Here is a 26822-nt window from a genome sequence, read left to right as displayed (position 1 = left end):
CCCTAAAGTGCGGTGAGGTCTGTGGGCCGTTACCTGCCACAAAGAGAGAATGTGAACGGCTTGTTTCCCCGCTGACACGCCACATATCTGTGTGCCGCCACGGCTTGGCTGGTTACTTCCAGGTACTTCTGGGCAGTCATGACATCAACAAAGAGGAAAATATTGGACCTGGAGCCAGGCATCTCCGTCGGCGGTAAGAGGTTATCTTGCACCGCGGAGCACTATGGCCGGCGTATTTAACAGGAATATGTATTCCTGTCTGTGTCTGTGACCCCCGTTCAACCCACAACCGACAGGATTCTGCTGCTGGTTGAAATCTGTACTCGCGCAGCATGCTCCTGAATGATTTCTTTTACTTGCACAAAACTATTTTTGGTCACAAATGCAGTAAAATGCTCTCACCGTAGAGCTCTGTGAAAAACAAATCACTGTAGCATATATAAACAAATCTAGCCTACAAGTAAAAATATTAGGTATTCTAGGTATTTTAGGTATTCTAGGTATTTTATATGGTGATGTAACATTAATCACTATGGATATATAGACCGGCGGGGGGGGGGGGGGGAATCCCACACACCCAGCCCAGGCTATAATTATGGTTATATTCATGTATTTAGAAGTATCTGAAAAATAATATAATCCCAAATCAGAAACCCTATTTAGTAAATAGGGTCGCAGAATAGCTAATGGTTATTAACTCCACGTGTTGGCTGCTAGCATAATGTTACAAACCTGGACTGGACGTAGATGAACTAGCTGTGCTAGGGCATTCAGACACTGTAGGCTACATCTTTCTGTCTGAATATGATGCACTTTTGCAAGGTGCTTTGACAGATTGCTAGTGTTGCCGCCCTTACACGCAAAACATTTGTCACCCTTGTGACAACGCGCTGTGTCTGCATCAACTCTTGTAATGTAAAGCCACACTTTTGACCGTTTGGCTCTTTCCGCCATCATTATCTATCTAAAGGTAGGCTACAAGCTTGAGTTAGTGTATGCGCTGTCTTGTGTGTGTGTGTGTGTGTGTGTGTGTGTGTCACTGGAACAACAGCCCTGCCCCCTGCACTCCACTCACACACAGCAGGCAGCCAGGGTGAGCGAGACAGATCTCTCGTCTTCAGGGAGAATAGCAAAAATTATGATACAATAACAGATAATTGACGGAGTTGGTGAGATAAATGTGCAAGATAATGTTTATCTTGTAAAAAAAAAAAACAAAACGTGACTGCTCCAGTACCGATAGCAGAACCGTTAAGGTCAGAGCTTATCAATACTGCGGTCTTGAAGAATGTAGCCCCGGGGCTCGTTCAATACTGGGGTTCGGTACCCATCCCTACAAATGTCTAATAACTACTATTTATCACTCACGCTATTTAAATAAATAGATTCATGTAGATATATCTGAAGTACTTACCGTTCCTGGCGAGGATGCTGAATGATGGTGAGATTAGGTCAAGCAGGTGCTGTTAACCGATGGTCCTCTCCCGCTTCTCTGCATGCAGAGTGGTGTGGAGCATGCGCAATAGCGATCCTTCTTCTTCTTCGTTGGTTTACTGGCAGTTAGCAAGCAACTTTTAGGTGCATTCTGCCACCTTGTGGACGCAATGAGTCATTGACTTGAAGAATCTCATTCTCATCGGATTGAAATGAATGAATTTAATTCATCTGAATTTTCTTTGATTCATGTACAACAAACGAGAACGAATCATTTAATGAACATAAATATGATTAAATAATTTAATGTGAACATATTTCTAGTTTGCTAATCAAACACATGCCTGTTGATTTTTTTGAGTGAAGTGATTCCCCCAACACCCTGTTCTCACTAGGCTACTACCTTAATGTAAAGAGTCATTTCTAATTACTTCCTATGATAAGCAAGCATACTACATCACAGAAAGTGCAGGGAATATTTAAGTTCTCATCTTGTTTCATTTCAGACCTTAAACACATGGCTCAGACTTACAAAACATTGCTTAGTCAAACAAGTTCTGTAGCTTTACAAAAAGAATATGCTACAACTTCTGTAAAAATGAATAAATAAAATATAAAAAAATAAAATGTGTGCTTCCTGTTTTACAGAGGTAGCTATACAAAACAGACATCTTCCGTTAAAATAAATGCTTCCAATGCGCAAAGTGCAATCTCTTACTGTAACGTAAATGTACATACTACAATATACTTACAACTGTAAGGTTTTTGAAACTAGTATGATTTAATCCACTGGAAACAAAAAAGTGCGATCTTACAACTGTGAAGTTGCATCAACTCCTGAACTACAACAGTCTACTGTGAAAATTGAAAACTATAACTGCGTAGCCTCTAACACTGGCCAGTCATTCGCCATCCTCATCCTCCATCCCCTCTCCCTCAACGTCCATCTCCTCCCCCTCCTCCATCTCCTCCTCCTCCTCCATCTCCTCCCCCTCCACCATCTCCTCTCTCTCAAATGCTCCACTGTGGACTCGTTGGTTGTGGTAAAGGAAGACCAAGGCTTTGAGGTTTTGGTTGGTAGTTGATCTCCTTCAGTTAGACAACACCAGTTTGTAGATGCTGTTGCTGCGTTCAGCATCAGCTTAGTTTGAGACAGCATCTTTGTACCGTTTGGCCAAGGAACTCAGCACAGGAAGTCTCTCCTGTAGGCCATCCCAAAACACATCCAAATCCACCACGCCAGATGTTGCACCTCTGAGTGCTGCTGGACCAAGAGTCTTGAAGTAAGAGTCAAGTTCATCACTCGGCACTTCAGTGAAACCTGGAATGGCCTTGTAGCTTGCTACGGAGTCATCTAGGAATGCAATGTGGCGAGGGTCAAACACCCTGACCTCCTGGAGAAACTCAATGGCTGGCTGCCCATGTGACATGTACTTGGTGAGCTTTTCTTCAGCGTTTTCTGGGTCTTGAAGCATCTAGTGGAATCTCTCCACAGACTGTGGAGCACTTCTGCCACACACCTATGAATAAAAACCACAAATAGAAAGAAAGGAATTAGGTCAAACATACAATATTTATGTTCAATGCAATTACATTTTTTACTTTGATCTTACTAAACTATTTATGTTTGTACGTGCAAAGGGGGTTAACTGATGAAGAAAGGGAAGTGTTAATTGTATTGAGGAATTGTTATGTGAAGGAAGTTTATACCTCGATTTCCATCTCTATGAACTCCTTGTACAGTCCAAAGTGCTGTGCGTGGTACTGCACTGCAGAGAACCAGGAGTTCCAGCGTGTTGCACAGGGGTTTGGAGGCATGACTGCCTTTTTTCTTGGCAGCTTGTTTGTCATGAAGCAGAGATATCTTCTCTTGCGTGATCCAGCATTGAAGAACATCTGGGAGAAACTCAGCATGAAGCTGTTCAACTGAACGAAAGGTTTGCAGAAGGCATTGCTGATGAGATTCATTATGTGTGCCATGCATGTGATGTGTAGTGAGTTGGGGAACAACAACTGCAGAGCTGCTGTGAATGCCTTCTTCATGTAGGCTGCATTATTAGTGTCGAACACAATCACATCCTCGTTGTTAATGCTGTATTCTTGTAGGCACCTTACAACAGCCACGGATACAGTGGAATGATTGCACTGCTCAAGGAAAACAGTATCTGCAAGGTAGGCCAAGATCCTCCCAGAATGATCCTTCTCAAGTGGTGCAAGTAGGATGTTCAGCACACATCTCCCCTCGACATCTGGAGTCTCATCGAATATCACAGCAAGAGGTTTTCCTGCAAGAAGTGTCCTCAGCTCCTCTTTTTTCCTCTCATATACTGCTCCCAAGTACATCTCTTGAAGCTGGTGAAACCCTGGAATGGCGCCGCCATTGATGACTTTCTCATTCAGAAATTTCCTCAGTGCAGGGTGGTCACTCTTAGACAGTGGGATGTTGATGGCCGTGCAGGTGGCAACCCAGGTTTCACAAATCTACAAACAGAAAAATACTTTTGTATCACTGGGCTGTATTATGTATGTACACACACCACACCACATCACACCACACACAAAGTCCAGTGTAACCTACAGCAAACTGCAGTATAAAACTGAATCATTTACAGTAAGCCTTTCACAGAACAGTAGTGTTTCTGCAAATAAAACATAATTGTTTCATGGCAAAATCAATCATCTTGCATGGGAAATTACACTACTGTTAGGCTATCTAACCCTAACGTTAACTTACATCCACACACGCAACATACTTGGAAATCTCATTCACACTCACACACACCTGTCTGTTTCATTCTGTTTTCAATTTAACTATCAACCTTTTCTTAATTTTACAAGCTTTAATCTTGTAGGCTACTGACCTTGGTTCTTTCAGCCCTAGCAACTGTTTTGGAAGTTGACACCTCAGTGTAGGTGAGCTGCTTCTTGGCTGCTTCCGCTGCTGCTTTAACCATCATCGAATGTTTGGCGGTGGCAAAGTGGTTGTCCAGCGTCGACTTCCGCCTGTGGTCCAACACGCAGTTGCATGGAGTGCAAAATAATTTGCCCCCAATGTCATGTCCAGACATGTTTTTATCATTTGAGAAACATAGCCAAAGTCAGGTCTTTTATCTCAGCCACAGATTTGGAGAAGCTCATCCATGCTTTTGTTTCTTCACGCCTCGACTATTGTAATAGCTTATATACCTGTCTCAGCCAGAAATCAATTCACCATCTACAGTTGGTGCAGAATGCTGCAGCTCGGCTTTTAACTAGGTCTAAAAAATGTGACCACATCACCCCCCTTTTAGCATCCCTGCACTGGCTGCCTGTTCATTTTAAGATCGATTTTAAAATTATTTTTTTGTTTTTAAGGCCAGACTTGGGCTAGCCCCTGCCTATATTTCAGACCTTTTATCCTCACACAAACCAGCTCGCAGTCTGAGATCTGCTGATAAGGCCCTGCTAGCTGTTCCAAGGTCTAGGCTGAAAACAAAAGGCGACAGGGCCTTTGCAATCAGGGCACCTAGACTCTGGAATGATTTGCCTGAGGAAATCAGGTTTTCAGAGTCTGTTCCTCATTTTACATCACTCCTCAAGACACACTTTTACAGGAAGGCTTTTATGAAGTAATGTTTAAGTTGATATAATGTTTAATTTGTATGTATTTTGTGTTGATATTGATTGTGTGCTAATATTTTATGCTGTAAAGCACTTTGTTATTTATATTGAAAAGTGCTATACAAATAAAGTTATTATTATTATTATTATTATTATGTAACACACCGGGAAACTGCTTTGCGTGGTCTTTTGCGCTTATTTTTGTTGGCAAATGAGACTGATTTGCGGGCTTCATCATGGCTTCTTTGCGCGGTTCACAGCTTTCCGATGACGTTCACGTTGCGTAATTACGTCACTTCATAACGTTCCCAAGGCAACGGGGAAAACGGCTGCTCCTGTGTGAAGTAAACGCAACATTTTTCAACTTTCTGCTAAGATAGATGTGACTTTTTGCAACGAAAATGCGGGGATTATGAATGCAAGCCCCGCATATTTTACGCATTTTGCACGGAAATTGGCGATTTATGTGGCGAAAGACCCTTCATGATGGACAAAAGCAAGGGCACGTGTACCCAACCTGGAGGTTTACCGGGGCCCGGCCCTGGAGCCAGGCCTGGGTTTGGGGCCCTTGAGCGAGCCCATGGCGTCCGGCCGGGCCCAGCCCGAACCAGCTACATGGGCTCGTCCCCCTGCAGGCTCACCACCCGCAGAGGGATCCAGAAGGGATCGGTGCTATGTGGATTGGGCAGCAGACCAAGGCGGGGGCCTTGGCGGTCTGATCCTCGGCTACAGAAGTTGGCTCTTGGGACATGGAATGTCACCTCTCTGGCGGGGAAGGAGCCGGAGCTTGTGGAAGAGGTTGAGCGCCTCTTCTGGAACCCAAGTCCTTGAGAGGGGTTGGACTCTCTCCTTTGCCCTCCGCCTCTCCGGGTGAGAGGCGGAGGGCCCCCAGACTCTCTGCCTGTACGTTGGGGTTCACCCTGGTGGACAAAGGGTTGCTTCCCTGCGCCTTCGGGTCGGGGAACGGATCCTGACTGTTGTCTGCGCTTATGCGCCGAACAACAGTTCAGAGTACCCGCCCTTTCTGGAGTCCCTGGGACGGGTGCTGGACAGTGCCCCGATTGTTCTTCTGGGGGACTTCAACGCTCACGTGGGCAATGACAGCAGGACCTGGAGGGGCGTGATTGGGAGTGGTGTTCAGTTATTGGACTTCTGTGCGGGTCGCAGTTTGGCCATAACTAACACCATGTTCAAACATAAGGATGTCCATCGGTGCACGTGGCACCAGGACAGCCTAGGTCGTAGGTCAATGATTGACTTTGTAGTCGTATCATTTGACCTGCGGCCATATGTTCTCGACACTCGGGTGAAGAGAGGAGCAGAGCAGTCAACTGATCACCACCTGGTGGTGAGTTGGATCAGATGGCAGAGGAGGACGCCATGCAGACCTGGCAGGCCCAAACGAACAGTGAGGGTCTGCTGGGAACGCCTGGTGGAAGAACCTGTCCAGATGATCTTCAACTCCCACCTCTGGGAGAGCTTCGACCGCGTCCCGAGGGCAGAGGGGGACATTGAGTCATTGAGGCGGCAACTTGCTCACACTGTTTACAGTGGGGGCAGAGAGCGTGCTGACGTCAACTGGGGACATTGTCGGGCGGTGGAAGGAATACTTTGAGGAGCTCATCAATCCCACCAACACGTATTCCAGTGAGGAAACAGAGACGGGGGTCTCAGGGGCGGGTCATCCAATTTCTGGGGCAGAAGTCGCTGAGGTAGTGAAGCAACTCTGAGGCAGCGGAGCCCCAGGGGTGGATGAGATTCGCCCTAGATATCTTAAGGCTCTGGATGTTGTAGGGCTGTCCTGGCCGCGCCTCTGAAACATTGCGTGGACATCGGGGCAGTGCCTCTGGAGTGGCAGACCGGGGTGGTGGTCCCCATTTTCAAGGAAGGGGACCAGAGGGTGTGTTCCAACTACAGGGGGATCACACTCCTCAGCGTACCCGGTAAGGTCTACTCCAGGGTGCTGGAGAAGAGGGTCCGGTCGATAGTTGAACTTCAGATTGAGGAGGAGCAGTGTGGTTTACGTCCCAGACACGGAACCGCGGACCACTTCTTTACCCTCGCCAGGGTGCTGGAGGGGGCATGGGAGTTCGCCAAACCAGTCCACATGTGTTTTGTGGATTTGGAGAAGGCTTACGACCGTGTCCCCAGGGACATCCTGTGGGTGGTGCTCCGGGAGTATGAGTTTGGTGGCCCCTTGCTAAGGGCCATCCAGTCTCTGTACCGAAGGAGCATGAGTCTGGTTCGCGTGGCCGGCAGTAAGTCGGACCTGTTCTTGGTGGGGTTGGACTCCGCCAGGGCTGCCCTTTGTCACCGGTTCTGTTAGTAACTTTCATGGACAGAATTTCTAGGCGCAGCCGAGTGGTGGAGGGTGTCAGGTTCGGTGACGGGAGGATCTTGTCCCTGCGTTTTGTGGATGAAGTGGTCCTCCTAGCTCCATCGAACAGTGACCTCCAGCTCTTGCTGGGACGGTTCGCAGCCGAGTGTGAAGCTGCTGGGATGAGAATCTGCACCTCCAAGTCTGAGGCCATGGTCCTCAGCCGGAAAAGGGTGGATTGCCCACTCCAGGTCGGGGGGGGAGGTCCTTTCTCAGGTGGAGGAGTTTAAGTATCTCGGGATCTTGTTCACGAGTGAGGGTAGGATGGAGCGGGAGATTGACAGGCGGATTGGGGTGGGGTCAGCAGTGATGCAGGCACTTAACCGGTCCGTTGTAGTGAAAAGGGACCTTAGCCAAAAAGTGAAGCTTTCGATTTACCTGTCGATCTTCGTTCCAGCCCTCACCTATGGTCACAAGCTCTGGGTAGTGACCGAAAGAACGAGATTGCGAGTACAAGCGGCTGAAATGAGTTTCCTCCCCAGGGTGGCTGGGCTCAGCCTTAGGGATAGGGTGAGGAGCTCGGACATCCGGGAGGGATTCGGAGTAGAGCCGCTGCTCCTCCACATCGAGAGGAGCCAGTTGAGGTGGTTCGGGCATCTGGTAAGGATGCCTTCTGGACGCCTCCCTTGGGAGGTGTTTTGGGCATGTCCAACAGGGAGGAGACCTCGGGGCCGCCCCAGGACACGCTGGAGGGACTACATCACCCGGCTGGCCTGGGAACGCCTCGGAGTTCCTGCGGGAGAGCTGACGGAAGTGGCTGGGGAGAGGACTGTCTGGGCTTCTTTGCTGAGGCTGCTGCCCCCGCGACCCTGACCCGGATAAGCGGAGGATGACGAATATAATCGTGTTTTTCTGGAGGGACTGGTTATCAGTTTGAATGCAGGCAGACCATAAAGATATTTCTCAAATCTCTCACATGCCCACACAGATGCCAGGCACGCTTTTTCTATTTGAGCATACCTTGTCTCGGCATCACTCAGTCACCTCGAACAGAACGCCACTGGTCTCCAGTCTTCACCATGGAGCTGCAACAGCACGCCCCCAATCCCATAGCTGCTAGCATCAGCTGAGACCACTGTGCTCCTGTTAGCATCATAATACACTAAGGTAGGTGACGTTGTGAGAAGCTCTTTAATTTTATCGAAGGCTGCCTGCTGCATGGGACCCCACATCCAAACTGATTTTCATCTTAGCAGTTCATACAGTGGTTGACCCACTGTGGCGAGGTCAGGAATATATTTCCCAAGGTAGGGCTCTCCTTACTTCTTGGACATTTTCAGGTGGGGTGAGCTTGTTGATTGCTGACACTTTAACTAGGTTGGGTCGCACGCCATCTTTGTTGATCACCTGACCCAGGAAGTGTAACTCAGTCTTGCTCAGCATGCACTTCTCTGTGTTTAACTTCAGGCCTGCTGACTCTAGACAGTCCATGACTTTCTGCAGCCGCTCATTGTGCTCACTCATGTCCCTCCCGTGGACAATAATGTCATCCATGTAGACTGCAACTCCCTGCAACCCTTCCAGTGTCTCCACCATTTTTCTTTGAAAGATCTCTGGGGCGCTGGTGATCCCAAATGGAAGACGTTTGAAGCAGTACCTTCCATAAGGTGTTATGAAGGTGGTTAGCCTCTGGCTATCCTTATCCAGAGGGATTTGCCAGAATCCAGAAGCTGCATCCAAGGAAGAGAAAACTGTGGAGCCACTCAGCTGAGCTATCATCTCTTCAGATGTCGGCAGAATGAACCTCTCTCTCTTGACAGCTTTATTCAGTCTCTTTAAGTCAACACATATGCATGCTTTTCCAGTCTTTTTTTTGGGACAGGCACCATCGGCGCACACCACTCAGTTGGTTCTGTTACAGCCTCAATGATGTTGTTGGCCTCCATCCTGTCCAGCTCCTCCTTCACTGCCTTTAACAGGGGTATGGGGACTCGGCGTGCCGTGGCCACTGCATAGGGCTGAGCATCTTCTTGTAGTGCAATTTTCACAGGTTGTGTTTTCAGTAGGCCAAACTCCTGTTCGCTGGTACTGATCTCATACACTCGCTTTATTAGCCCCATCGCTAAAGATGTTGGACGACTGAGCAGATTGTTCACACTCTCACCTCGAATAACATAGAGCCTGAATGTGTATGTTTTGCCTTTGTATACAGTCTGTGTGATAAACTGCCCCAAACAGTTCAAACCACCCCCCGGACCACTCAATACTTTCTTTGCCTTGTGTAGGATTCTCTTTGGCTCAAAAGTGTTTTATACAAAGTCTCACTTAAAACACTGCAATCAGCCCCAGAGTCAATTTTAAACTTTACAGGCTTTTTTTTTGCAATATCCAGAGTTACTGTCCACTCATCATCATCATCATCATCAGACGTGCTATTAACTGTGCCAAGGTAGTAATGGTTATTATGACCATCATTTTCAGTCACTTCACTCACCAGCCTGCTTCTGAACACTCTTTCCCAGTGCCCCTTTTTCCCACATTTGTTGCATGTAGACTGTCTTGCTGGACACTTATCCTGCTGGGTGTGAGGTGTTTTGCCACACTGTCCACATTTTCTGCTGTCACTGTCTTTGTGCTTATGTTTGTCCTGGCGAGGTCTCCATCCTTTAGTCTGCCCGCCGCTGCCGTGTTTTTGTGCTACTTCTTGGATAACACAGTTTCGCTCTCCCTGCTGGTTAACTTGCGCTTTTACCTCCTCTGACTGACGCACTTCTTGCACAGTCATCTCCAGAGTGAGTTTCAGGATTAGCTGCGGTTTCTGTGATAATTCTTTGTCTGAGATGCCTACCACAATCCAGTCCCTTATATGTTCCTCCCATTTTGCACCGAAATCACAGTGTTCAGACAGTTCATACAGGGCGCGGATAAATGTCTCTGTACACTCTCCCGCATGTTGCACTCTCCGGTTGAAACAGGCATGTTCATGAATAACGTTGCGTCTCGGAATGAAATAGGCATCAAACTTTGCCATCACTACGTCAAACTCATCTTCACTTTGCCCCTCTTCATAGGAGAAAGAGCTCAGGATGTTTTCCGCTTCCTTACCAAGTGCATACACCAGTGTGCTCACTTGAACCGGGCCGTCCTCTTTGTCCAGTTTAGTAGCTGTAGTAGTCCTGTAGCGGGAAAACCGTTTCTTCCACTCAGGCCACTCCGCTGGTTTCTCAAAACAATAACTCTCTGGTGGTTGGAACTTCGCTGTCCGTGACCACTTCTGACACCAGATAATAAACTTGTTGGTTTATTTTAAAATAGAGAGTTCTTGTAGTTTCAGCACATTGACTCTTTATTGACACAATGCTCTCTTAACACCCATGAACTGCCGTTCAAACATGCACCTATCAAAAACTGTATATCGTAAAACATATTCTCTGACACCTCTGATCCATAGCCCAAACCTCTCTGGGGTTAACCAAGTTCATCAGACTCTCCAGTAAGTTTTTAAACTGGAACAAAAAAAAGTGCCACCAGAAGGGGAGACAGTAGTAGGTGACCCAGTGGGTAAGCTGACCAACCGTTCCTTACCATTCCCGCCCCCCCCCCCCCCCCCCCCCCCCCCCCCTTCTGTTGGGGTACCACAGATCTTGTACTAAAAGGTGGAGCTAGAAACACTGCAGTCCGTTGATTAGTCAATAGAGGACGGCCACTCTTGCTCAGGGCTGAGTTGTGGCAGGTTTTTAGGCTTATGTAACCACTGTTCATACTGTGACATGTTTTTCATACATCAGTAAACTAAAACTGTAAAATGAAAAGATGTTTTGCTGCGTATTGCAGCAACTGTAGTCTGAGGAAAAAAATAACTTAATTCACCGGGCTGACTGCTGGCAACTTTTAAGGTTGAACGTTCTCTTAATGTTACTCAATACATGAGTAGACAATGTGAATCTATCAGCACACCTTAAATTTCAATATGACAACTTCGACCAGTCCAGTAGTTTTTATTGTCCCTCTTGGATGACATAGACTTTTAGTCATTAAAAACTTATATTAATTTCGACTGGATTATGTCAACTGACCTGAACAGACCTACTATTTTTTTAAATATCCCATTGACTCTCACTCCAGCCTATTCTATTTTGTTCTGAAAATGTTGGCATGCAGCCTCGTTCTGTGGATGATGAGTGAGATGCAGATTTCCATCTGTGTCACCGGGGAAGAGCAAACGCAATGAGTGCTGGGCGGTGCAGTGAGTAACAACAACACCGCCCACATTTAAGAGTAATGTTTGCTGTGGAAATGCTAAATGGACCTAGGGTCTAGGTACCATGTCTGAAGGGTTACTTTTCGTTCCAAAGGTACTATAATCAATCAATCAATCAATCAATTTTATTTATAAAGCCCAAATAGCACAGATCACAATATGCCTCACAGGGCTTTACAGCATACGACATCCCTCTGTCCTTAGGACCCTCACAGCAGATAAGGAAAAACTCCCCCCAAAAAAACCCTTTAACGGGGAAGAAAAATGGTAGAAACCTCAGGAAGAGCAACTGAGGAGGGATCCCTCTTCCAGGACGGACAGACGTGCAATAGATGTCATACTGATCAGATCAACATGATACATTACAGAGCTTTAAGTACTCCAGCGTGGCGGCGGATTTCCGGCTAGACAGACATTTCTAGTATTTTTTATTTTTTATTTTTTTTTCTTTACAACAACTTGGCATAAGTTAGCATTTAATAAATCTTCGGGGAGCTGAAGATGAAGACCAGGGAGGCTAAGGAGAGGTACAGGAGGAAGCTGGAGTGGAAACTCCAGCAGAACAATATGAGAGAGGTCTGGAGTGAGGACCATCACTGGCTTCAGGACCAACAACAGCAGAGGAGTTGAAGGCAGCGTGGACAGGGCCAATGAACTGAATCTGTTTTTCAACAGATTTGACACTGTTGGCCCTGCCTATCCCCCCCTGACTCTTCTGCTGTCTGTCTTAGACAACCATCACCCACTCCGCCCTCCTCCCCCACTCCTCCCTCTCACCCTCCTGCGTTAGCCCTCTTCACACCTCCTCCCCCTGTGGCCAGACTTACTGCACTCTCCATCATGAGGACTACACCCCCACGTGTCGTCACCTCCACAATGTGCTTCACTGATGACCATGTGAGAAGACAGCTGATGAGACTCCACTCAAATAAGGCTGCAGGCCCTGATGGTGTCAGCCCCAGGGTGCTCAAAGCCTGTGCCCCCCAGCTATGTGGAGTACTTCAACATGTCTTCAACATGAGCCTGAGTCTCCAGAGGGTTCCCATGCTGTGGAAGACATCCTGCCTCGTTCCTCTGCCAAAGACGTCGCGTCCCAATGGCTCCAAGGACTACAGACCCGTGGCATTGACCTCCCACATCATGAAGACCCTGGAGAGACTTGTCTTGGAGCAGTTCTGGCCCATGGTCAAGCCACTTTTGGATCCCCTCCAGTTTGCCTATCAGCCCCGCCTTGGAGTTGAGGACGCCATGATCTACCTGCTCAACTGCGTCTATGCCCACCTGGACAAGCCGGCGAGCACTGTGAGGGTCATGTTTTTTGACTTCTGTAGTGCGTTCAACACCATCCGTCCAGCTCTACTGGGTGGCAAGCTGACAGCAATGCAATTGGATGTCCCCCTGGTGTCCTGGATTGTAGAATCCTTGACTTGCAGACCATAGTATGTGCGCTTGCAACGCTGTGTGTCAGACAGAGTGGTCAGCAATACCGGGGCCCCGCAGGGGACTGTCCTCTCTCCCTTCCTCTTCACCCTCTTCACCACAGATTTCAGCTATTGCACTGAGACCTGCCATTTTCAGAAGTTTTCTGATGACTCTGCTATAGTTGGATGCATCACCAAGGGTGATGAGGATGAGTACAGGGCTGTTTTGGATAACTTTGTCACATGGTGTGAGCAGAACCATCTGCAGCTCAACGTGGCAAAGACAAAGGAACTGGCTGTGGATCTGAGGAGGACCAAGACACCGGTGACCCCTGTTTCCATCCAGGGGGTCACTGTGGACATTGTGGAGAGCTATAAGTACCTGGGAGTACGCATGGACAATAAATTGGACTGGGCTAAGAACACTGACACTCTCTACAGGAAGAGCCAGAGCCATCTCTATTTCCTGAGGCGACTGAGGTCCTTCAACATCTGCCAGACTATGCTCAGAATTTTTTATGAGTCTGTGGTGGCCAGTGCTACCCTCTAAGCTGTTGTGTGCTGGGGTAGCAGGCCAGCAACCATGATGCTGCCACCACTATACTTGACTGTAGGCAAGGGACAGTTGTCTTGGTGCTCTTTCAGCATGTGTGGCACCTTGGTGAAGAGCACCAAGACAACTGTCCCTTGCCTACAGTCAAGTATAGTGGTGGCAGCATCATGGTTTGGGGCTGCATGAGTGCTGCCGGCTCTGGGGAGCTCGGTTCATTTAGGGAAACATGAATTCCAAGCAGAGCATGATCGCCCCTCTTCGGAAACTGAGCCGCAATACAGTTTTCCAACATGATAATGACCCAAAACACACCTAGTAGATGACAACCACCTTGCTGAGGAAGCTGAAGGTGAAGGTGATGGACTGGCCAAGTATGTATCCAGCCCTAAACTCACCTGTGCACCTGTGGGCCATCCTCAAGCTGAAGGTGGGGTAGCGCAAGGTGTCTTCACATCCATCTGCTCCATAATGTCATCATGGAGGAGTGGGAGAGGATTCCTGAAGCATCCTGTGAGCTCTGGTGAAGTCCATGACCAAAAGGGTTAAGGCAGTGCTAGATAATAATGGTTGGCACACAAAATATTGACACTTGAGGCACAATTTGGACATGTTCACTGTGGGGTGTACTGTTTAGATGTTGATGGCTGTGTTTTGAGTAATTTTCAGAGGAAGGTAAATCTATACTACTATACAAGCTGTACACTGACTACTTTAAGTTATATCAAAGTGTCATTTCTATAGTTTTGTCCCATGAAAAGATATAATGAAATATTTGCAAAACTGGGAGGGGTGTACTCACTTATGTGAGATACTGTATATTTGTAAATACTCTTGTTAAATTACTTATATTTTCACTTATCTTTCCACTCTTGCAAGGAGCACCTGTAACGCGAATAATTTCCCCTTGGGGATCAATAAAGTATTTCTGATTCTGATTCTGAAAACAAAAAAATGAAAGAAACCATATTGGACATACAAACCAGAAGCATGCGTGATAACCTGATTTTCTCCGGCATACCCTAACATCCATCTGACAACCCAGAAATGCTGATAAAGGACTTCATGAAAACCCGACTCAAAATCCCCCCAGACACTGGAAATCAGATCACCTTCCACCGCGTTCACCGTCTAGGCTCACACACAAACAAATCTCCTCGACCCATCATCGCCAAACTGGAACATTACAAACACAAGGAACTGATTAAAAGCAAAGGAAAGGAACTTGGAGGCACGCTTTACAGACTCAACAACCAATTCCCACGCAACATAAATGAATGACGCAAAGTACTTTATCCCATCCTCAAACAGCACAGACAAAACAATAAACGTGAAAACCTGGTTGTGGATAAACTTTACATTGAAGGACAGCTTTTCCGTGACTCTAAAACCACTCCGTGGCTCTTTTAATCTGCCATGACCGGCTGCTGAAATCCAGCCTGACTTTAACATGATACTGTAAACACCCCTTGCGCCTACGTCACATCACCTGCACTGTAAAAAACAAAAAATAAAAGCCTGATTGTCTATATGTTTATATGTAAATGTCTTTTGTTATGCATGTTGTAGTTACCTCCCCACCCCCTTTTCAATACATGGTTCACACACACACACACACACACACACCTACCTGGATCTGCTTTTGCTGCATATTAATCACTATTCTCTACAATAATACTTCATTGTACTGTCTGTAAAAATAACCTCTTGGAATGTAAGAGGAATCAGCTCCCCTGCCAAAAGAACAAAAATATTAAACCAGCTACAAAAATTACAATCAGATATCTGTTTTCTGCAAGAAACTCACTTCACAGAGTCTCGGAAACTTACATGGATTAGCCAGTCATACCATTCCACATATAATTCAAAAAAACGTTTAACTTGTTGTATGTGATTTAATGCTGTCAGAGTTATTGTTGTGATAGTTTACAGTTAGGTCATTGATTAGTTGGCAAAGCTAAGTGTTTAGTTTGCTAATACTGTTCACAAACAGATTCTTGCACCCAACTAAACAATCTCTGCACTAATCCAGACCGTTTGCAACACATATCACATTCACGTAGACTCATTAACAAATAGGCTTTCAACAGAGCTACACCCAAGCAGGCATCTCCCGCTTCTTTTCCTTTGTCTTTGGCCTGACCACACGGTCAGACAAACACCTCCCCTGATCTGAAGCTAGCTTTGATTCGGCCATCTTGTAGTTCTCTGTTGTCAGCCATTTTGTTTTGTAGGCCAAACGGCTCTTTGATCACCACGCCCGCCTTTGTCTTTCTCTTCTCTCTCTCTCTCTCTCTCTCTCTCTCTCTCTCTCACACACACACACACACACACACACACACACACACACACACACACACACACACATATACAAACCAAGCTTGTATATAGTTAGTTAGAATTTGTGTGTTTTGGTTTGCTTTGCTAGTTTGTGAATAAATATAATTCTTTGGAATCATACCTGCTGTCTGTTTAATGTTGCACAAGAGTGAATGAATAGTCAACCTCTGCTGCGTCAAGTACTCCAAGATCCTTCAGGTGTTGCTGTTAATTTTGGTTATTGTCATTAATTTAATTATTAATCAAAACTCCAAATTAATAGTTTAGCGTATTTTATGAGACTGATATTTTTAACTGACTATCAGTTTTCCTTTTATGGGAATGGTGCCCCACGAGGTGATTTAATGTTAATTAAAGGTAGGATCTGGAGGATTTTCAAACAAAACAAAATATAGACATGTACAAATGAAATCCTGCTTAATCATCACCTATGGGCTTCTACTCATGTATGGCTCCTGCCCTTTAACTGTATTTTGATGTTTTTGTGAGCTTGGACCGCTTCTGGGCGGAGATTTCCCCAGCCAATGAGAAAGCACAGGTGCCGTGCCCGAGCGTGTCCGAGCGTGCACCAGCGTGAGCCTTGCCTGAACCTCTTCTGTGAAGCCTTCTTCCGTACCTCCGGGCTCGTACACCCGGGACAGTTGAGCCTGATAGGAGGGGCCAAATTTGAATGTGTGTTTACAAACAGCAACTGAAAAATCCTCCAGACCCTACCTTTAAGTCACATTATTTAACATAATTATTGCGAAAGACTTGCGAAGGGTCAGCGGCCACCTAGCGGTCTGGGTGCAGCCCAAAAGCAGGACTGCCCTAAATAGATAAAAAAAATATATATAAAACACAAATAAATACTATACTGAAAAGAACAAAAGTAACAATGAAAAGAAAGAGAGGAGTAGACCCCTGTCAGTGTGCCGCGCCTGCCTCTGGCTGGGCCCTCCGGGCGTGTTGCTGGGGGCTGGTGGTGGGGAGCCCTGCCCTCCTGGCCTCCTGTGTCAAGTGTCAAGTTGTGTAACCACCATTTAAGAGGCCATTTTGTTAATATTGTAAAGAAGGTCATGTGACAGGAAATGGTATTACAGAGAAGGACCCCTGATGATCACAACTGCTGCATGACAAGGTTAGAATCTCTTAAAATTACTAATAAATTGACGTTTTTAGGCTTTGGTCAGGTTTGGTAAGTTTACATGTCAAATGGTATGACCCTAGAAAAACATTAATAATTCTTAAAAATCATAAAAATGAATATTTACTTTAAAAATGATGTTTGAAATATTGAGACTAGGGCCATGTAAGTAGAAATGTTACTCAAAGTTTCTGGCTGCAAAATACAATTATTTACATTTCTATGTCATATTTGATTTTCAGTGTCCATTTCTTCAACAAACATGGTGTTTGACTGTAGAAGGAACATAGTCAGGCAGTGTATCATATTTTTATGAAAAATACCAGTTACACCAGTTGACACAACCCAGTGTCATTTGGTGTAACTGGTATTTTTCATAAAAAATATGATTATATACAGGAAAATATATGTGGATTAAAATGTGGAATAAATGTAATCCACATTTGCAGTGCAACACTTTTTTTTTTTTTTTTAACAAATTTTACATAATTTGTCAAGCGTTATTTAGAAAAAAAGGGGTGTTTTTAGGAAATGTCCTGCTCAATATTGCCAAAATGCATTAAAATTTAAATATAGAAATACTCCAGAAATACCTTATTTCAAGTAATGCTTTTAAAATAAAGATTTTTTTGTAAGTACACTTAAATCTGCTGTAGGTGGATAAAATATTTAATATTTATCATTCTTTCGTGGTTACACAATTTGACATTTTCGGGAGCATTCAGTCTTACTTTTGATAAAAAATGGTGCAAATGTCTTTTCAAATGACAATAAACCAACAAAAATACATAATGTACATTTTAACAAATCTGATGCATGCTTTTAAAACTATTTTTGAAGATAGTTCTTAATTGCTCATTTTGCCAACCCATATTTGTCACTGATCCATATACATACATATATGTATATGTATATATGTATATGTATGTATATGTTTATGGGGAAATTTATTTGTTGTACTTCTGTCTTATTTCCATGCTGAGGACAACAGAAAAAATGTGGCTCTTCTTACCCCCCTCTCCCCTACTCTCAAGCAGCAGCCAATGTGTTGTGTGTTATGTGATATGTTTAACATACAATATGATAACTAGATGGGCAGCACAGTGGTGTGGTGGTTAGCACTGTCTCCTCACAGCAAGAGGGTTCCTGGTTCGATCCCAGGAGGGAGCCCTTCTGTGCGGAGTTTGCATGTTCTCTCCGTGTCATCGTGGCTTCCTCCCACAGTCCAAAGACATGCAGGTTGGGCATAGGTTAATTGGTGACTCTAAATTGTCCGTAGGTGTGAATGTGAGTGTGAATGGTTGTCTGTCTGTGTGTTAACCCTGCAATAGTGTGGACTACCTAGACCCTCAAGAGGATAAGCAGTTACAAGGATGTATAGATGGATGATAAGATGGAAGAGATGACCAAGGCAGCCCTCTTGTTCTGACATCTGTCCTTTTAATGCATGTACAGGTCCTATTTGTGCGCATGTGTGTATTGCGGGCCTGTATGTATATGACAACAGAGTGAATTAATTGAATTTCCCTCCAGGGATTAATTAACTTCTTCTAAGTTATCTTTTATAAATTCTAGGCCTTAAAAGTTGTCATTTAGTCTTAAATTTGAATTTCTGAGGTCCTAATTGCTACAAAAGACTGATTCACCCAAAGTGTGTGAAGGAACGCTATCACAGATCCTTCCTGCCTGCTGCTGTCAGACATAACTAGCACTGCTCACAATAAACTGCACCATGGACACTATGGACACTTTATAAACACCATTATAAGTGTTACTGTCCCCCTTGTTGTTTTTTGCACATACAATCTCTTTAATCTACTGCTCATTTTTATTCACTGTTCATTATTATCCACTTCTCATTATTATTATTATTATTATTGTTATTTATTGCTGTTTCTTGTATTTTTGTACTTTCTTTTACATGCCTAGTTTTTAAGTTTTAAATTTTTTAATCTGACTCTTTCTCCTTGACTGCTGTAACACTGGAATTTCTCAAGTGTGGGATCAATAAAGGTGTATCTTACCTTAAACATCATATCCTTTTATCTTTAAATTTCTTTTGTCAAAATGAGTCAAGTGCTTTTAAACCTACCACTAAACCTCATGCTGTCTTTTGACTTTATACTTAAACTTTTCTGTTAGCAACATGTAGATTTAATACTACTTACCTTTACGCTTATGCTTGAATAAGAAAAAGATAATTTGTCCAGAAGTCAGTCTTAAATTTGGTTAAAAATGATATTGAAAAGGTTTTAAAAGCCATTAAATTTAAGTGTCTGATACCTGTAGACACCCACTTGTAAATGACTCCTGATAAACACAGTTGACAACTAAGCGAACTTTATCCACGGAGGAAGACAATGAAGTGTGGTTAAAAGCCCTTGAACAATCTTATAAGTGCACCTTGAACCAGCATTTTTGGTCCATTTTTAGTCAGAGACTAAATATTAACCTTCACCAGAAAGCAGATGTAGGAAATGTATAACACATGTAATGTATTGAGTGCTTTTACGACACTTAGGGACTCTTAATTGGAAGCACAGATAGTTGTGGGGATAATTCAGATGGGCCCATATGAGTACCAGCTCTATTGAGTCACTGCCTGAAGTTCCCTGGCAGTATTCCTAATATGTCAACCTGTTGGTTTGCAGGATATTGGTTACAAAGGAGAGATAGGCTACCAGACCTTTCTGTACAGCAATGAGCCAGAGATCCGCTCCCTGCTCATGTTCCTGGTGGAGAAGCTGCCCAGAGAGAGATCAGAGGCCTCAGACCAACCAACAGGTACAGAGAGCACCAGTCTGCATCCACACCACCTCTCCTCAGAGAGAACAGAAAAAATATTTCACATATATTGTTACATTGTAACAGGTGCTGTTATATGTGACATATCCAGGGTTTTCCCTAGGGTTTTTCGAGACCAAGGTGGCACAGGCCTGTGGGGGGGTGCATCTTGACAGCTGTAGTTTTAGATACAGCCCCACCCATTAAATATATATACAGTCATGTGAAAAAATTAGGACACCCTATGAAAGCCTGTGTGTTTTTGGACATATGGATATTTAATATCAATTCTAACAATACTGGGAGATTCAGGTAATATAACTAAACAATTAAAACTTAAAAGATTTTTATAACTTTCTGTAAAATGTAATTTTAAAAAAATGCAATTTCTGGTGAGGAATAAATTAGGACACCCCCACATTTATTCCCACTTAAAATGGCTAAAATCACACACAGGTGTATCACATCAGGTGCACATGATTAAAACATCGTTACTCAGCATTTTTGAAGGAGGCTTGCCCTTTTAAACCTCAGACATTTAGTTTGGTGTGCTCCAGACTGCTGAAGTGACAGTGAACACCATGGTGAGATCAAAAGAGCTGTCTGAGGCCTTCAGAAAGAAGATTGTAGCAGCTTATGAGTCTGGTAAGGGATTCAAAAAGATCTCAAAAGAATATGAAATCAGCCATTCCACCGTCCGGAAAATAGTCTACAAGTGGAGGACATTCAAAACAACTGCCACCACGCCCAGGTCTGGCCGTCCAAGCAAGTTCACCCCGAGAGCAGACCGCAAGATGCTAAAAGAAGTCTCCAAAAACCCTAAAGTATCATCATGGGACCTACAGCAGGCTCTTGCTACTGTTGATGTGAAAGTGCATGCCTCTACAATCAGAAAGAGACTGCACAGGTTTAACTTTCATGGGAGGTGTGCAAGGAAGAAACCTTTGCTCTCTAAGAGAAACATGAAGGCCAGACTGAAGTTTGCCAGAGTGAACACAGACAAAGACCAGGACTTCTGGAATAATGTTCTTTGGACAGATGAGTCTAAAATTGAATTATTTGGATGTCAGAAGAGAGGACATGTTTGGCGTAAACCCAATACAGCATTCCAGGAAAAGAACCTCATACCAACTGTGAAGCATGGAGGTGGAAGTGTCATGGTTTGGGGATGCTTTGCTGCAGCAGGACCTGGCCGGCTCACCATCATAGAATCCACCATGAATTCTATCGTCTATCAGAGGGTGCTTGATGAACATGTGAGACCATCTGTAAAAAAATTAAAGCTGAAGCGGAACTGGACCCTGCAACATGACAATGACCCAAAACATACCAGTAAATCCACCAAGGACTGGCTGAAAACTAAGAAATGGAGAGTCCTGAAATGGCCGAGTCAAAGCCCAGATCTTAATCCCATTGAGATGCTCTGGGGTGACTTGAAACAGGCTGTACATGTAAGAAACCCCTCAAACATCTCACAGCTGAAAGAATTCTGCATTGAGGAGTGGGGCAAACTCTCCTCAGACCGATGTCGGAGACTGGTAGACGGCTACAAGAAGCGTCTCACTGAAGTTATTTCAGCCAAAGGGGGTAACACTAGCTATTAGGGGGTAGGGTGTCCTAACTTTTTCCTCAGTTAGAATATGCATTTTTATTGATATCTTTCGTTTAATATATATATATACAGTACAGGCCAAAAGTTTGGACACACTTTCTCATTCAATGCGTTTTCTTTATTTTCATGACTATTTACATTGTAGATTCTCACTGAAGGCATCAAAACTATGAATGAACACATGTGGAGTTATGTACTTAACAAAAAAAGGTGAAATAACTGAAAACATGTTTTATATTCTAGTTTCTTCAAAATAGCCACCCTTTGCTCTGATTACTGCTTTGCACACTCTTGGCATTCTCTCCATGAGCTTCAAGAGGTAGTCACCTGAAATGGTTTCCACTTCACAGGTGTGCCTTATCAGGGTTAATTAGTGGAATTTCTTGCTTTATCAATGGGGTTGGGACCATCAGTTGTGTTGTGCAGAAGTCAGGTTAATACACAGCCGACAGCCCTATTGGACAACTGTTAAAATTCATATTATGGCAAGAACCAATCAGCTAACTAAAGAAAAACGAGTGGCCATCATTACTTTAAGAAATGAAGGTCAGTCAGTCCGGAAAATTGCAAAAACTTTAAATGTGTCCCCAAGTGGAGTCGCAAAAACCATCAAGCGCTACAACGAAACTGGCACACATGAGGACCGACCCAGGAAAGGAAGACCAAGAGTCACCTCTGCTTCTGAGGATAAGTTCATCCGAGTCACCAGCCTCAGAAATCGCAAGTTAACAGCAGCTCAGATCAGAGACCAGATGAATGCCACACAGAGTTCTAGCAGCAGACCCATCTCTAGAACAACTGTTAAGAGGAGACTGCGCGAATCAGGCCTTCATGGTCAAATAGCTGCTAGGAAACCACTGCTAAGGAGAGGCAACAAGCAGAAGAGATTTGTTTGGGCCAAGAAACACAAGGAATGGACATTAGACCAGTGGAAATCTGTGCTTTGGTCTGATGAGTCCAAATTTGAGATCTTTGGTTCCAACCGCCGTGTCTTTGTGAGACGCAGAAAAGGTGACCGGATGGATTCCACATGCCTGGTTCCCACTGTGAAGCATGGAGGAGGAGGTGTGATGGTGTGGGGGTGTTTTGCTGGTGACACTGTTGGGGATTTATTCAAAATTGAAGGCACACTGAACCAGCATGGCTACCACAGCATCCTGCAGCGACATGCCATCCCATCTGGTTTGCGTTTAGTTGGATTTTTCAACAGGACAATGACCCCAAACACACCTCCAGGCTGTGTAAGGGCTATTTGACCAAGAAGGAGAGTGATGGAGTGCTGCGGCAGATGACCTGGCCTCCACAGTCACCGGACCAGAACCCAATCGAGATGGTTTGGGGTGAGCTGGACCGCAGAGTGAAGGCAAAGGGGCCAACATCGAGAGAATGCCAAGAGTGTGCAAAGCAGTAATCAGAGCAAAGGGTGGCTATTTTGAAGAAACTAGAATATAAAACATGTTTTCAGTTATTTCACCTTTTTTTGTTAAGTACATAACTCCACATGTGTTCATTCATAGTTTTGATGCCTTCAGTGAGAATCTACAATGTAAATAGTCATGAAAATAAAGAAAACGCATTGAATGAGAAGGTGTGTCCGAACTTTTGGCCTGTACTGTATATGTATGTATGTATGTATGTATGTATATATATATATATATATATATATATATATATATATATATATATATATATATATATATATATATATAAATAAATCAAGTCTTTGTACATGAGGCCCCAGGTCTTTGGCTATAGTGAATGGTTTCTTGGCTTTAGCTATGAGGAAAGACACCGCATAAGAGACCTCCAGGGCTTTGGCTGATGTTGTTGAGGCTTTCCGCATCATGTCTTGAGATGACCTGAATTCAAAGTTTCCTCTTAAAAAAACTCAGGTGGCTTACCAACATGACTTGCATGTTTTGTCTTGAGATGCCGCTGAAGATGTGCTGGCTTCATGCTAGTGTTGGCTAATTTGTCCCCACAGAAATATCACAAAGCCTTGGGTGGGTTGCCACTTGAGGACGTAAATCCCATTTAAACATATTTTTCTGAATACTGACAGAATTTTGCCAGCTCTGGTTTCGCCTTCTTTGGCACTTGTCCCTCCGTGGTTTCAGCAGCATTGCTGCTAAGCTTCCATCACGACTCCATTGTTTGAGTTTTCAAGGCGGCAGTGATTGACAGGTGATGACAGGTGGTATGTGCCAGGTTGGCTCAAACCATCCTGGTATGAGGGAGACTCAGGGTTTTTAGGATAATGAAATTGAACAGCTTACTAAATTTAAAATTCAGTTTATGAACATACACTTATATTTTATTGAATATTTATTGAATAACTATTTTTAAAGGATTTTTGAATGGATGCCAATTTGAAATATATATTTTTTAAAAAATCTCACGTACCCTCTGGAGTGCCTTCACGTACCCCCAGGGGTACAAGTACCCCATTTGAGAACCATTGGCTTAGCACTTAGTTATGATTCATCCAAAGGTGTCATTTCTTCCTGTAGGTAAATCGGTAGTCCTCCAGAGAGCCATCGCTGCTGCAATCAAAGCCCAGCTGGTTGTGCCCTGGCTGCCTCCAAACTGCAGACTGCCACTGCACGGTGAAACACAAGTAAACTCTTTAAAGCTGCATTTTGATGTTTTAAAAAAAGTTTCAATGCATGTGGATGTGACACTCTAATGTCACCAACTGTGTATGAAACTTAACTCATGGTGCAAAATGTCTTTTTCCACAACATAAACTGTAACCCATAACAACCACTGTGAAATACTGCATAAGGGTTAACATGAGTGATTTAGAACATATTGAACACAGTTTTCTCCAGCTTATGGCCTTAAACACATTGCCTCAAGGCATGCTGGGAAACTCCACCCATTAGCCCCAGCATGCCACAATATGTGAAGTGCACAATGATGGTGTTGTGTATTGGATTTGAACTAATCAGGCAAGATTGGCCATATAAGTTTTAGTCAAAATTAATTAAAAAATTGTTGACTTAAACTAAAAAATGACATCAAGCTCACAAGCAATGAGTTTTTATGTCAAATGAACATTAAGTTTTTATATCATTTTGAAAATCCTGGCATTTGTGTAGACATTACATTAAAATGTTGTGTCATGGATGGATTGGGGCTTACAGTGTCCATCTGTCTGTCCATCTTTGCGTGCCTCTGTCTGTCTCATTCTCATTAACCTGTATATTAAGAACACCTGAAGGGGATTTCCTCAAATTTGGCACAAACACCCACTTGGACTCAAAGATGGACTGATGAGAATTTATGGATGAAAGGTCACTGTGACCTCACAAAACATGTTTTTGGCCCTAAATTAAGAATTCATACACTTATTATTACAAAATTTCACACAAATGTCTAATAGGATAAAATTATAGCATTTTATATCTAAAAGGTCAAAGATCAACTTCGCTGTGACACCATAATTTTTTGCAAAAACACTTTTCTGGCCATTATTCAGTGTCTTATCCCAGAAACAGAAGGGGAGACATTTGGTCAGATACTTAATAGGTGACAGTAATCTTAAAACTGTGTTGGATGAATAGATCTTCTGTGCTGTTGGGTTAAAGATGTGTGTGAAGCACTGACGTGTAAGAATTTGTAGCTTCTTTGCAGCAACATCCATATTTGAAGCATCGTCATGGCTACACATGAGTCTGGACAGACATGGATGTAAATTGTAACTGCAACATGACTGGTTTGCAGAGGCATACAACTGCAAGACAGTAATTCTATTTTTATACTTGAATTGCTTTTTTTCCTTATTTAAATGCAGTAAGACTAGGCTAAATGCAGCTGTTTTCTGTGAGAAAACTCAAATAGAAATGTAGTTCAACTCTATTAGCTGATCATCGGTAGGAAATAAGTTAATTGAGGTCAGGAGATTTGTTGTGATATTTGTTGTGATATTTAAATGATTGTGTCTTGTCTTGGAGCCTCTGAATGCATGATAAGAACCTGTTTATGGAACCTGCCCAGAGAGAACCTGTTGCTTTCTGACAGGTCTTTTTTTTCTCCTGTTCAGAGACCAGGAGCACTACACAGCTTCCATGTCCAGCCTCTTCGTTTACCACACTGCACTAAAGGTACAGGAAAGAAGCAGCTGAAAGGTAGACCTCCTACTGCACACAGATACATACTGTATGATTTCAGCTTTCTGTTTGACCATGATCCCTCACAGTACTGTAGTCATTATTGTGGTTTAAAATGTCAAACTTTGCGGCATCTTTCCTTTTAAATTATTGTTCATAATTACCTGTTTATGGAAAAAAAGGCTTAAAGAATTCTTTTAATTATATTGTTGAAATATTAGTTTCAATGGAGAGATACTCTTCAAGGAGGGTATGTGTGAGCCTGACTGTTTTTGTGGAAATTATGCAAGTAGAGTGCAAACGCTTTGAAAAATAAGGTGGTTGCATCACAAAAATGGTGTCCAGTTCACCCTCAGGTTTCCACTGAAATTATTGTGTGAAGAAAAGAAGAAAGATATCAATCAATCAATCGATTTCATTTATAAAGCCCAATATCACAAATCACAATTTGCGTCAGAGGACTTTACAGCATACGACATCCCTCTGTCATTTGGACCCTCACAGCGGATAAGGAAAAACTCCCCAAAAAACCCCTTTAACGGGGGGAAAAAATGGTGGAAACCTCAAGAAGAGCAACTGAGGAGGGATCCCTCTTCCACGATGAACAGACGTGCAGTAGGTGTCGTACAGAACAGATCAACATAATAAATTAACAGTAATCCGTATGACACAATAAGACACAAAGAGAGACAGAGACAGAGAGAGATGCAGTACAGACGGTAATGATAATAGCTTACAACAACATTAATGAAAGTAATAATATAATTATTATTATGGCTATTGTGGTACAATAAGTTGAAAGTATATATTAATATCTATAGTATGTATGACAATAATCATATGTGTATAATAACAGTAGAAGTATGACTAATGATAACAGCAGCAGCAGGAGGCATCTGGGAGGACCACGGTAGCAGCACAACCACACACGTCACACTATCCAGGCACTGCTGCGATATAACTTAACCTGCGAGACTAAGCTTTATCAAAGAGGAAAGTCTTAAGTCCTCCCGGACCGCAACAGAAAGATGATTCCAGAGGAGAGGAGCCTGATAGCTGGAGGTTCTGGCTCCTGATCTACTTTTGGTAACTTTAGGGACCATGAGTAACCCTGCATTCTCAGAACGCAGTGTTCTAGTGCGATAATATGGCACTATGAGCTCTCTAAGATATGATGGAGCCTGACCATTTAGAGCTTCATAAGTTAACAATAGGATGTTAAATTCAATTCTGGATTTTACAGGGAGCCAGTGCAGAGAAGCTAA

At 43.8% G+C, this 26822-nt stretch overlaps 1 protein-coding gene across 3 annotated transcripts in view; it reads left to right on the top strand.

The window, feature by feature from the left end:
- ccdc22 (CCC complex scaffolding subunit CCDC22) overlaps positions 1-26822 on the top strand; it is an 87896-nt gene that overhangs the window by 23306 nt on the left and 37768 nt on the right. For 2 of the 3 annotated variants that reach the window (XM_033630060.2, XM_033630059.2), the window contains exons 3-5: positions 19701-19833; positions 23956-24062; positions 25491-25575. In XM_033630060.2, the coding sequence (XP_033485951.1) occupies positions 19701-19833; positions 23956-24062; positions 25491-25575 (325 nt within the window). The remainder of the gene's footprint in view (positions 1-19700; positions 19834-23955; positions 24063-25490; positions 25576-26822) is intronic. The other variant, XM_033630061.2, reaches the window with a different exon arrangement.

Source organism: Epinephelus lanceolatus, chromosome 8, assembly GCF_041903045.1.
Source record: "Epinephelus lanceolatus isolate andai-2023 chromosome 8, ASM4190304v1, whole genome shotgun sequence".
NCBI lineage: Eukaryota > Metazoa > Chordata > Actinopteri > Perciformes > Serranidae > Epinephelus > Epinephelus lanceolatus.
The sequence above is the reverse complement of the archived record's forward strand: the minus strand, read 5'-3'. Positions and strand labels throughout refer to the sequence as shown.